This window comes from Sphaerodactylus townsendi, linkage group LG12 (assembly GCF_021028975.2).
Source record: "Sphaerodactylus townsendi isolate TG3544 linkage group LG12, MPM_Stown_v2.3, whole genome shotgun sequence".
Classification (NCBI taxonomy): Eukaryota; Metazoa; Chordata; class Lepidosauria; order Squamata; family Sphaerodactylidae; genus Sphaerodactylus; species Sphaerodactylus townsendi.
In genome coordinates this window covers 54,375,273-54,388,686 of record NC_059436.1, presented here as the reverse complement: position 1 = coordinate 54,388,686, position 13,414 = coordinate 54,375,273, and the positions used below count along the sequence as shown (strand labels likewise).

The window sequence follows — 13,414 nt, the reverse complement described above, 5'->3', positions numbered from 1 at the left end:
GAATGTGCACGCCCTGTTGACAGAGGAGCGTGATTGGTGCTAACAGAACTTTGCAGAATACCCTTGGTGCAGAGGCTAGACTGAATGGGAGAGCTTACTCTTTAAATCTGCAAAGTCTGATGTACCTGTTGATCAAGCGAAGATTGAGGATCACCCTCCAGTCCTGCCTTCTTGGGGACTATGAAGAAATGCGAGTGTTGACCACAAAACAGATCCTCCTTCAGGACTGGTTCAATTGCTCTGATGGATAGGAGATGATCTATGGCATTCAAGGTCCGAGAAAGCATGTCGGTCCCGGAGCTGAGTGGGGAGGGTAGAAAACGAGAGGGTGGCAAATGGAGGAATTCGAAAATGTAACCCTGGGACACCACCTCTCTCGTCCAGGAGTCCATGTAGTCATCTCTCCATAGTTTCTGAAAGAGGAAGAGGTGACCCCCCACTGGAACGGCATTGAGATTGGAGTCAAGATTTGGATGTGGTGTCTGCCCTGGGTTTTTTGTCAAACCTTGACCAAAAGTTGTCTCTTCTACGAGAGAAGACAGGGCCCCTGGGGAATGATGAGCTGTTCCTACCATCTCTAGGGTACCATGACGTGTTCCTACAGTCTCCAGGGTTTTTTTTTCTTAACTTTTGTTTCGACCAATATCTGGTCTAGGTCTTTGCCAAAAGGGGTCTGACCTTGAAAAGAATATCCGGTCAACAGGGTTTTAGAATGGTTATCAGCCTGCCAGGTTCTGACCCAGGCACTGCGGCAGGCTACCATTGTGGATGCCATAGAGCAGGGGTCGGGAACCTTTTCCCCTCAAAGAGCCATTTGGCTCACCACCAAATTTGGCTCACCACCAAAGAGCTATTTGGCTCACCCCCCCCCCCCACCCACTCGCTCGCCCCCCCGTCCGCTCCCCCGCCGACTTGCTCGCTCACTCTCCCTCCCCCCCGCCCGCTCACCCCCCCGCCGCGGGCTAGACATGTGCCCGCCCTGCTTCCTGCAGGGCGGGCGAAGAGGGGACCGGCGGCTCCGCTCATGGAGCCGCAGAACAGCAGCGGAAGAGCCGCATGCGGCTCGCGAGCCGCGGGTTCCCGACCCCTGCCATAGAGCATGCAGACAAGCCTATGGCATCGAAGGTGGCATCAGCGATGAAGGCTGAACTGATCCTAATACGCTCCAACCCTTCCCTGATAGCTGTTACTTTGGGGGTAAAAATTCAAGGATGCACCCAACCCAGACTAGGAGGGCTCTGGCAACCATGGAAGCTGGTGCTATGGCTTTCATGGTTGATGCCAGGAATTCATGAGGACGCTTAAGAATCATCTCAGATCTTTTGTCAAGATAGTCTTTAATACTGTCCTCTCCATCTTTAACAACGAGGCTGCCAGATTGTGTGGCCCCAATTACACCATCCACTAAGGGCACCTGTACACTGTTGTTAACGTATTCCAGTACAAGGTAGTGCCCTTTTGGCTACCGACAAGTATGCTTGTTGGCGGCAGGAGTTTCCCACTCTTTACTAATCTTTCGTATGAAAAATTCAGGAATGGGAAATGCTAGTTCAGGGGTTTCCCCTTGGGAGAAATACTACTTACTACCCTTAGGACATCCTTTGATCGGTTTGGTTGGTAATGCTGAAGTAGCACCTGGGACTTGTGCATCCTCAGAATCACGTAAGTCAAGGGCAGTTGTGGTTTTGATAATTAAGAATTCAATTTCTTCCTCTTTAAGGCACCCGAAGGCATTATCTGCAGTGGATGCTGTTACCTCCTCAGAGTCAGAGAAGTGATCTGCTGACTGTTGTTCCTCGTCCCCGCTATAATTTTCCTCCTGCGGGAAGGCCAGAGGATTGCGAGATGGGGACCTAGGGTAACCCCTAGTCTGCCCATATATTGTTGGATGTGGGTCCTGGGATGGGGACCTAGGTCTGTCCCAGTTGTGGAGGATCTGGACCCTGCAATGGGGATGCATAGGAGCTTGCATTGTTTCAGAGGGAAGAAGAGAGCCAGTAGTCCTGGCCTCTCTGCCCTGGTGGGATTGCTGCAGCTTTGTCATCTATAGCCTCATTCAAGAAACTGGCAAAGTCAGACAAGGTGAAAGACTGCCAGTCAAAAGGGCCATGCAAGGGAACAGTTCCAGAGCTATCTTCCTCCTCCGAGGTTTGCACACCTTCCCCCAAACCGCTGCAATCTTGCCTTGTTGACTCCAGCTGGATCGTGGAAGACATCCGAAGGAGTGGGTGATGCAATATGCTCTAGGCATGGAGTGTGCTCTAGGCATGGAGCGTGCTTGTGGCTATCAAACTGCTTACTTTTTGAAGGCGGCTGCTCCAATCCTGCCTGCTGCTTGCCCTGCATGCCTTTTGGCTGCTGAGGCCTATGAGCCTCTGGTTCAGCCCTGCATACTAGTGCACAATCCCATGCACAATACTGGGCTGAGAGGGGATCTTCTGTGTTGCTCGGGGGGGGGGGGGGGTCCACCCTCCTAAGGGCTGCTCTGGTAGCTTCTGCTGCAGAGCGGTGGTAGTTAGCCCTACAAGGGGAAAACTCCCTGTCAGCCTTTTGCAGACCTTTTTGGCAGGAAAGAAGGCCGCTAGTGAATCTCCCTAGAAGGAGAGAGCACACTACAATACAAAGATTCTAACAGCCTAGATACAAGTAGGGAAAAGTACAAGAAGAGACACAGAGAAAAGACAAAGACAGGAGGACGGATCAGGCACCAAGTGGTGCAAAACCAAGAATCAAGTGCAGGAGACTGAAGAATTCCATGCACTCCCTGTTGAGGCAGGAAAAATACTGGCTAAAATGGAGCCTGAGCCTTGACAGGAAGTGACGGAATTATTTTCCTGCCTTCCTGAGATGGGGTGGAAATCACCCACCACCAAGTTGTCCTCAGCCTCCAAGAGAAAGTAAAGGGCAGCAGCCTTCCAGAGGTAGTCAGGAGTCAAAAACAGTTTCAGCGCATGCAACTAAATACGGAGAGAGGTTGCTTCAAAAAAAGGGTGAAGCTGGACCTTGCATGTAGGTCCAGTTGCTGAGAAGGGCGCCCCCTTTCCCAGGATTGTGGCATCTTCTCACTGCCACCCCCTCCCCAAGGCAATTCTATCAATTAGGCCTAGAATGGAAGACTTATTTGGGGGTGGGGAAAAAAGAGAGGCAATAATATAGGTTTACATATTGCTCATAGTACTTCACAAGAATTATCGCAAGAAATTTAACCACTTTCCCAGTAGGGTAGGCCACTGCTATTATCCCCAATCCAAAGAAGGGACATATCAAGGATTTTTATGGCTGTTTCCTACAGCTATTTGTTACCTTCCAACCTCAGGCGGAATCAAATAGTGACCTACTTCTCAGAAGAAGAAGGCTGATAGTCAAATGAGCAACACAAACAAGAGGGCTAAGGGTTTTCGATGGCTCCTCTAAGGTTTAAATGGATATTAAATCAGTAAGCATTATTAGCTTCTCTTAAGCAAATTACTTTCAGTGGCCTCTATAAGAAGTCAAGCCTCTGGAGAAACTGACCAACAGCAAGTATTTATCAATGCTCCTTCCAAGCGGTGGGAAAGAAATCTACACTTTCATAATACTGATAGATTTAGCACCCCGTTTTCCTGAGTACACAATGCACTCTGGGCCTGACACAGCCCCCTATTAGCCGTAAGATCAACAACCCATAGCACTAGGCCAGCTTCCTGCAGGAGACCAGAGGGCAGCAGGCCCTCTGTAAACAAACTCTGCGGAGCATCACACTCCAGCCAGGGATCCCAAAAGCAGAGATAAATGCTTAGCTTGGGGAAAAAGGTGAGCAGATGTGCTGTATTTAAGCCACGCATTGGCTAGATGGCATTTAAAGCAGCCTTAACATTTCTATTTGGTTCACACTCAGAACCTCTCCATTGGTGGGAACAAGCTTGCAATAGGTCCCAAGCTGGGTTTTTTAAAAGACTCTACCAATTCCTGAACGAATGAAGAATACAGACTGTCAACATCTTTCCTTCTGAGGTATGAAATTGGCTGGAGAACAGGAGGTGGGGGAGATCCAGAGATGGAGCGCCCACAGAGACGTGGGGTCACATGTCCCTGGGCGCACGCCATCCTATCACATGGAGGGGCACAAAATCACCTCCCACACCCCCGCACTGACTTGGCTCCCCAATCGGCACAGGGGAGGAAGGGTGTGCCGTGTGTGAGGCGATTCTGTGCCCCCCACACCTTTCCCGTGCTGAATCGGCCCGTCCGAGTTGGCGCAGGAGAGATAGGGTTGGCACCCCCACACCGACTCAGCTCATCCATGCCCTACCCCCTTCAGCTGGGCCTGGCCCCACCAGGCTTCTCCTTCAGCTGGCAGAGGCTCAAGGAGCAGCCTAGCAGGGCCGCAACAGTGCCCCTTGGCTTGGCCCCACCCAGCCAGGTCTGGCGGAGGCAGCAACCGAGCACCCCTCAGCCCCGCCAGGCAGTCCGAGACCACCGCCAGCTCAGGTAAGTGGGGCACAGGGGGGGTGTAGTTACCATAGGGGGTACAGCTACCATGGGGTGCGGGGGCACCATTTTGCCCCAGGCACCATTTTTCTTTGCTACGCCTCGGGGGGGGGGGGGATCCTATTCCCTAGTCATGAGTATTAACATGTATTCCTGCAATAAAATAGGGCCTCCCTTTGCAAACTCTGAAAGGAGACCGACCCCAGGTAGAAGGAAGGGCCTGCCAGTTTCCAAGAACAAAAGAACACAGCCTCATGTGAACAGTCCTGAAAACCGTTTTTAAAGATAGATTGCATTGAAGAAAGAGGTCCCGCCCAACATGAAAAAAGGATATTCAGTTTCCAAACAAAGATTAGGTGAGACCTTTTACCAGACCTTCATTAAGAAATCTCCCAAGGCCACTTAAAGGTGTGATTCAGCCCAGAGTAGGGGTGGCCATCTTGACAATATTCAATTAGAAAAGAGGGAGGCAAGCTGGAAGAAGCAACTGAGACTCTTACCTATAATCTGTGAAGTTCACAAGTAGGATTTTAATAGAAACATCAAGCGACGTCCTATTTAAAATGCAATAATCCAATTTTTCATCCTAAAAGACACAAAAGCAGATTATCTATGACTTTCTCTCTGCTCACCATATAGAGGAAAAAAAGTCAATAACTCTGGGAGTTCTTTAAACAGAAGACACATTTTTTCTTAGAGAAACAAGCTTACATTGAAAAGTTCCATTCAGGGCCTGGCAAAGTTCAGGCCAAATGTGTGCTACTGGAAAGCATCCTTCTCTGCTAGCAGAAGGAACACAGTACAGAATGATCAATGTGCGTGATACTCATCAGCCCTGCCCACCCGTCCTTTTTTGGCCTTACCAGGTAAGTGGAAAATCCATCATTCCGTGTCCGGTCTAAAGTGAATCCCACCTAAAGAAATTGTTCAGAGAATGAATCACTTAAAATTAAGGTAGTCAATGAATCAAACATTTTTTTACACAAAATTAATCATTACACCACTCAACATTCAGATTCAACTGTATTCTGCCAAAACTTCCCACATTAGTATTTATTTTGAGGATGTTAAGAACATGCGGCAGAATTTATGGTTCAACAAGCCAAAGCTACCACCCAATTTTTTTAAAAAAAATCTGTCTTTAATATCATTCGATAAAGTAATATCTCCAGAACCCTCAACAGCATCCTACAAAAAACAGGATAATATTTTCCTATCTGAATCTGCCTTCACCAATTAAGCAGCTACAGATTAAGGATTCCAGTCCTACCCAAGGTTATTCAGAAGTTACAGCTCGCTAAACATTACAAGACTTCATATAAAAGTTTACTCAGGAGATCTAGTTGCTTGATTAAGCCAAAGCGAAACACCAGCTTCAGCAGATCAGAAAAAGGGCAGGGCAAGAATGAAAATGCAAGTAATTTGGAATTCGTTTCCACATTTAACGTGCAAGAAACACACCAGTTGTGTTTGCAATGCTACTTTACTTCTCAAATGTCACTGCCGCTGTGGCAGGTCAAAATCAAGTTTAGGCCTGGAGCTCCAGAAGTGGAACTCAACTCATCCTGTGGCGCTCCTTAGTGCTCTAGTAACACTTCAACTCTTTGAGTGCAACGTCTAGAGCAGACCTGGGCATTATACGGCCCGCCGGATGACCCTGACTGGCCCCCATGCCTTGCTGGGGAGAGAGGCGCCTTTGAAAGCCCCGCAGAAGCCGGTTGCCTTGGCTGCCGGCTTCTGCCGAATCAAACTCGCATCTCGCCATACTGCCTTGCTGGGGAGCGAGGCGTCTTTGAAAGCGCTGCAGAAGCCGGTTGCCTTGGCTGCCGGCTTCTGCGGGGCTTTCAAAAGCGCCTCGCCCCTCTGCCTTTTGGCCCGGCCCTCAACAATATTTTCTGTTTCTTATGCGGCCCCATGGAAAAAATAATTGCCCACCCCTGGTCTAGAGTAATCTCAACTCACACAAATAAACACCTATTTCACCCACAAATAAACACCCGTTGCAGCCAGGCAATCAAATCAGTATATTCATTTTTCATATGCTGCATTAATTTTTATAGTCATTAATTTTAAAGTCAGTTTGACATCATATTTAAACATAATATAATATTTCATTCATCAGTATTCAATACTTATCAATTCTTATCAATAGTCAATTCAAATCAAATATCCATTCCAAAATCAAAGCTTCATTCATAAGTATATACAGTTCATTCACAAAGGTACATCATTCGATTCGATTTCGAATACCTTTAATGGCATATAAATAGTTTAACATTAACACTGCAAGATAATAACAGCCTTTACAACTTCTGACGAGTTAAAATAACACCATTTAAAAATTTAGCCACCGCTTCCAACAGCTCGTAGTTGTGGCTGTTTAAAAGATATATAACCTTCTGTTTATCTGTAATGCCTTCACTTCCATGCAGGAAGGGAATTATGTGCTTCTTCCTACCTATCTCATAAAAAGGACAATCCAACAGCATATGAGATACTGTTTCCACAGAACCCATGCCACACGGGCATTTCCTTTCTTTATGTGGAATTCCAAGGTGGCATCCAAGGCTAAAGGAGGAAGGCAGGGCATTACACCTAGCTAAGGTGATTGCTCTACTCCACCGGGCCTCAACCAGGAGATAAAGGTACCGGGGCTACAATTAATCTATCCACAGGTATTCCCAGAGAGATTGGGGAACAGGTTTTATTAGCTTCCTCTAGCATCTGTTGAAACTCTCTAACAAAAAGTCTCTTCTTGATAGCCCCATAGACCTGGTACATCATTAATATAAGTATACAAAAACGCTTCGCGCGTATGAGACGTTTTTCGCGTATCTACTTACTGGCTCTCTGCCCTGAGCTGCCTATTCCCATTGATAGATAGACAGATGCCCCACAGGTGGAACATTTTTTAACATTACAATATAGTGATACGGATTTATGTTTCTGTATAATTTATCACTTGAAAGATGGGACTGACATAGGTAATGTAGAGAAAAAACTGTTACAGATGGAAAACTGATATATCTTTAAATTTCAAACTGATCGAATAGGGCTTAACAAAGCACTTGAATTCTCATGCCATTTGTAGAATGAAGGACAGCTGTACAGGTGATTCCAATTAGGTTGATTTCAGTGGAACTCAGACATGCGGACAGGAAAGGAATAGGAAGGTGCCAATGGGAATAGGCAACTCAGGGCAGAGAGCCAGTAAGTAGTGGACTTTAAAAATGATCTACGTAAAAACAATGTACTGGGAAATTGTATATATGTACATACATGTATATGTGTCTTTAATTGCAGATGTACCCATCAGAAGCCTCCATGATTTAATTGGATGAAAGTTTAATTACACTGAAGAAGATACGCGAAAAACTTCTCATACACGCGAAGCATTTTTGTATACTTATATGAATGATGTACCTTTGTGAATGAAACTGTATATACTTATGAATGAAGCTTTGATTTTGGAATGGATATTTCATTTGAATTGACTATTGATAAGAATTGATAAGTATTGAATACTGATGAATGAAATATTATACTGTGTTTAAATGTAGATGTCAAACTGACTTTAAAATTAATGACTATAAAAATTAATGCAGTATATGAAAAATGAATATACTGATTTGAATAACAGCCTGGGTGCAACGGGTGCTCCTTAGTGCTCACCATATAGGTTGAGTGGGAACTGCAAATCCACCATATGTCATCCCATCCACCTTCCTGGCGGTTACCAGCTTGCGGTAGAGGAAGACAGAAAGAGACTACATAGAGATGTCATATTTTCTGTAGCACACTTGCCACATCCACAACACGCACTCTAGTCCTTAATTACTATCAGAAAGATGTAACAGTTGTTCAGAGCAAGCTCGGCAAACAAATGTGGTGGGGTAGACATGGGTGCTCAATTTGTAGCCTTCAAGACTATTTGCAGCTGCTGACTCAGGAGCAAGACTGACCTCTGAGGCCAACCATAGTTCAGTTCCAATATATATAGCAACTTTTGGAGGGGGGGTTGCTTGGTACATGCAATAGGACACCTACCAGGTGGTTCCGGTCAACGGAGAGGTTGTGAACACTGACCATCATGAAGCCATCCTTGAAGAAGCCAAAAGTGTTCAGATGAACTTTCTGCCGCACATCATCCTGAAAGAGAGAAGGTGGCCTCTTTCATAAAGTGGACTTTGCCACAGGGCACTTCTCACCCCTGTTAGTAGCTATTCCACTTGGATACAGCGGAGCAGGAGGTGAAACAGTGAGGCACCTTTCCACCGGCCAACCAGGGAGGACCAAATGTTTCCAGAACCATCTCCTACAGTGGCAATCCTGCCAGGCCATTATGTAAGAGTCAAGTCAGCTATCCATCAGTCACTGCCTGAACTTGTTGGTTTCTCTCTTCTTTCAGCCCTCCTTTTTCATATATGTGCATGCATGTTAAAAAAAACTGATATTGGGGGGTGGGGGGGCAGGAGAAGAAGGAATGAAATACATGGAATACTTACATTCCTTCCTAACCTAAACTTCTTTCACCAGCTTAAAACATAACATGCATTAATTACTTAACAAGTATCATGTTAGTATCCATGTTAGGAGCAGCAGTGGCGCAGTGGTTAAGAGCAGGTGCATTCTAAGCTGGAGGAACCGGGTTTGATTCCCCGCTCTGAAGCTTGAGATGTGGAGGTTTATCTGGGGAATTCAGATTAGCCTGTGCACTCCCACACACGCCAGCTGGGTGACCTTGGGCTAGTCACAGCTTTCCGGAGGTCTCTCAGCCCCACCCACCTCATAGGGTGTTTGTTGTGAGGGGGGAAGGGCAAGGAGATTGTAAGCCCCTTTGAGTCTCCTGCAGGAGAGAAAGGGGGGATATAAATCCAAACTCTTCTCTTCTATTTGGCTTATTTCTAGATTTTAAAGTATAGTTTCCATTTCTATAAGAAAATTTGCAAGTATGCAACACCAAACTCCTCAATAATAAATTATCATTAAGCACAATGTAATTTGTTTATTTTTATTTTATTTAATTATAAGACTCTTATCCCACCCCTTCCTGACTGGGGTCGGCTCAGAACAACCCACACTTTGTTTATTAAAACAATCAAGAATTAATAGACATTAAACATTAAAATCACAATTTAAAAATTCCCCTGGGATTCAAATTCTTTTATCCACCACCAATTAAACAAAATATAATAAGGCTGAAACAAAAATAAAAATAGGGATAGGGAGGTCAAAATTATTTCCAAATATTCTTGAAATCGTTGTGTTTATTTACAGAAAGCATTGGAATTATCTGGTGCTGAATCAACTTAAGAAAAGCTGCACATCTTTTAGCCACACTCCACCTGCTGCTTACACAGGAAAGGTCTACCCAGTCCTGAGCATCAGAACCTTTCCCCAAAACACTGTCTCACAATACTAGAACCAGGGGGCATCCATTGAAAATGCTGGGGGGAAGAATTAGGACTAATAAAAGGAAACACTTCTTCATGCAACGTGTGATTGGTGTTTGGAATATGCTGCCACAGGAGGTGGTGATGGCCACTAACCTGGATAGCTTTAAAAGGGGCTTGGACAGATTTATGGAGGAGAAGTCGATCTATGGCTACCAATCTTGATCCTCCTTGATCTGAGATTGCAAATGCCTTAGCAGACCAGGTGCTCAGGAGCAGCTACAGCCGCAGAAGGCCCTTGCTTTCACCTCCTGCATGTGAGCTCCCCAAGGCACCTGGTGGGCCACTGCGAGTAGCAGAGTGCTGGACTAGATGGACTCTGGTCTGATCCAGCTGGCTTGTTCTTATGTTCTTATGCCAGTACATCATTTGGTATTGCTGAAGTCCTTGCATTTAGTGAAGGAACAATAAGGGCACAACCCCACAATTTTTAGGATTTCTGCTCTCCTGCACAAAGCACTGAAAATACCAGGGTGGTTCCTACAGCTCTGTCCCACCAACAGCAATGTGCCCACAGTTCCCAACAAAAGAAGACCCACACTAGAGCTCCGTCCCATCAATCTCAGTGTACCCCAACAAAAGAGGCCCACCCACAGCAGTCCCAATGGAAAAGGCTCTGGTACCACTTCCACTAGCAATTTTTATTAGGTCACGAATAAGAAGGCAGAAGTGGCCGTGTCCAGCCACTAGTGAGCTGGTGGCATGGGAAAATAGGAAATGCCAAGGATACCATAACAAGAATACGTGTCAGAACTGACTTTTAGCCCAGGAAGCACTCCAGTACCCGGAATGCTTTTCAGCCTGCCGCTGGATCTGCACCACCAATATCAGATTAGTCTCCCAATCAAGGAAGGCTGAACTGAACAAATCCAGAATCAAGGCAGGCTTGGCTGAGAGCACACGGCTGGCCCAAGGTCACCCAGTGAGTTTTGTGGCTGTGAGGGGATTTGAACACGGATCCATTCTAACCCAGCACTAGCCCACTGCAATGCACTGGCCTTCCAGACTTGCCTGTTCCCACAGTCCTAGCCCAGCTTTTGATCGCTCCTTCGTCCGCGCCCTCGGATCCACACTCCAATCCCCCACGAGAACATTTATTGACTCAATTTTCACACCATCTTTTTCCAGCACGTCAGGCTCAGGGCAGCTTCCCACAAAGTTCTTCACAATTAAAATATATAAATAACGTTAAAATCTTAATTAATAAAATGTGATGGCACTAACAGGGACCAATCCAAAGGAAGGGCAGACCAAATCAAATTCTTGTCGAAAAAAGAGAACAGAATACCACCATGGATAACAGGACGTAGAAAGGAGAGGAGGGGAAGCAGGAGAACTGGAGGCCAGACAGGAGGAGACCACCACCGTCTTCAACCACAGGCCTGTCTTGCAGGCCCTGTGGAATCACATCATGTCACACAGAGTCTGGATCTCACTTGAAGAAGAGGAGTCGGTTTTTATGCCTCACCTTTCTCTCCCATAAGGAAACACAAGGCAGCTTACAAACTCCTTCCCTTCCTCTCCCCACAACAGACACCTTGTGAGGTAGGTGGGGCTGAGAAAGTTCTCAGAGAACTAGGACTAGCCCAAAGTCACCCAGCAGGCTTCATGCAGAGGAGCAGGGAATCAAATTCGGTCCATCAGGTGAGAATCCACAATTTTTAACCACTACATCCCGCTGCCTGATTTGAGAGAGAGTTCCACCATCTCGGGGCCAGAACTGAGACGACTCCGGCTGTGATCGAGGATAGGTGGATGCTTTGGGGGCCAGGGACCACCAGCAAGTTGTTACCTGATGAGTGAAGTGTTCTTTGGGAGGATGGATCAAGAGAGGCCATCTCGCAGATACGAGGACCCCAGAGCATTAAGGGCTTTAAAGGCCAAGGAATGAGATTCAGTACTGCACCCAGGTGCAGAGCAGCTAGCAGAGCTCTGGTTGGACATATGCGCTTGAAGGGGTCCCCATCGACGCATTCTGGACCAGCTGGAGTTTCTGGAGCAGCCTCAAGGTGAGCCCTGCATAAAGCGAGTTACAGCAGTCTAACTTGGAGGTAACCATTGTATGGATCACAATGTAGCCAGGTCAGGGCAAGATAGGCAGAGGGCCAGTTACCAGAGGTGATGATGGCGGGAAAATGCCATTCTGGCTCTGTTGGTAACCTGTGCCTTCCCTAATAAAGAGGTATCTATGATCACCCCTAGCCTCTTGCCAGATGGTACTTGTGTCAACTGCACCCTGTCAAGAGTGGGAAGATGGCACCCTGAACCCAAGTCTCTGTCAGGACCGTGCCTGTCAGTGATGGGTGGAAAGCATGGCAAGGGGGGAATGGTTTATTACTGCTTGCTACTTTGCAGATGTCCAGGGCTCTCTCCTCACTTCCCAGGACAGCCTGGCCACAGATCTTATCTGGAGGAGACTGTGAACTGTTCCCAGGCTTGTAGTGCTTTGAAGTGGGGCTCTGGGAGAGGGGGCAATAGAGAATAATATAGGCAGTGGGTTTGAGCAGGAATCTTCAGATTCCTCTTTGCTGATGTTTGGCCTGCACTGTGAAATAAAGACTTTAGAACAAATCTAGTTTCTATTATTTTCGGACTCGTGGTCTGACAGTCTCCCAAGCCCAGCTACAGGACTTCTAACTCCAATAGATCTGTTTCAACCAACTGCCTCAGCCACTCCACCACAGCTCCCAGACAATTGCCCAGAATAACCAGGGTGGTATCCAGCCAGCCACACATCAACAGGTATAGTTGGGTGTCATCTGCATACAGATAGCCACCCAACCAGACTAGCTCCAGTGGCTGCTGAATAACACCAATGAGAGGACTGCTCCGTGAGGGACTCCACAATCTAAAAAGTGGCACGATGGCCTCCTCTCTCCATGCGCTGCCCTCTGTCCCTGACCTTGGAGAAATGAGAAAAGCCACTGCAAGACTGACCCGTGTGAACCAACTTCAACAAGCTGGTGGGCCAACAGGTCACGGTCAACCATGTCAAACGTGGCTGTCAGATGCAGCAATACCAGCAGCACTGACGCGCCTTGATCCATCTGTCTGCAGGGGTCGTCTGTGAGGCTACCTGCTGCTACAGCTCTGTTTCCAATGAAGATCATCTACTTATTCTGTTTGCAAAATGAGTCACTGCAGTTCCAACTGCCCAATTAAGAAGGGACACTCTCTACTTTCTGGCCTATAACCCTGACAAATTGCTGCCTCTATTATGTTTTTTTGGAGAAACAGAGAAAGTGCTTTAGCTTTTTAACAAGATGGGCACAAACAGTTGAAGTTGCTGTTTTTCAGGTTTCAGCCCCTTCCAGAAACTAAATCTTTCAACAGGGCAGGAAAAAGGGGAACATCCTTTAGCACACATGTCTACAAATACAGGTGCATAAATTCTAAGAAGATGGGAAGATCATTTCACGTTCAGTTTGTTGCGACACATCCCAGCTCATTCCATGCTTTGCTATTGGTCTATGACAGGGGTAGGGAACCTT

General features: G+C 46.6%; 1 protein-coding gene across 1 annotated transcript in view; it reads right to left on the bottom strand.

Moving 5' to 3' along the window:
• Positions 1-13,414, bottom strand: part of GPR107 (G protein-coupled receptor 107) — a 78,103-nt gene that overhangs the window by 52,085 nt on the left and 12,604 nt on the right. Inside the window, exons 2-4 of the mRNA XM_048513210.1 lie at positions 8,518-8,619; positions 5,334-5,384; positions 4,971-5,056 (exon numbers count right to left, since the gene is read on the bottom strand). Of these exons, the coding sequence (XP_048369167.1) occupies positions 4,971-5,056; positions 5,334-5,384; positions 8,518-8,619 (239 nt within the window). The remainder of the gene's footprint in view (positions 1-4,970; positions 5,057-5,333; positions 5,385-8,517; positions 8,620-13,414) is intronic.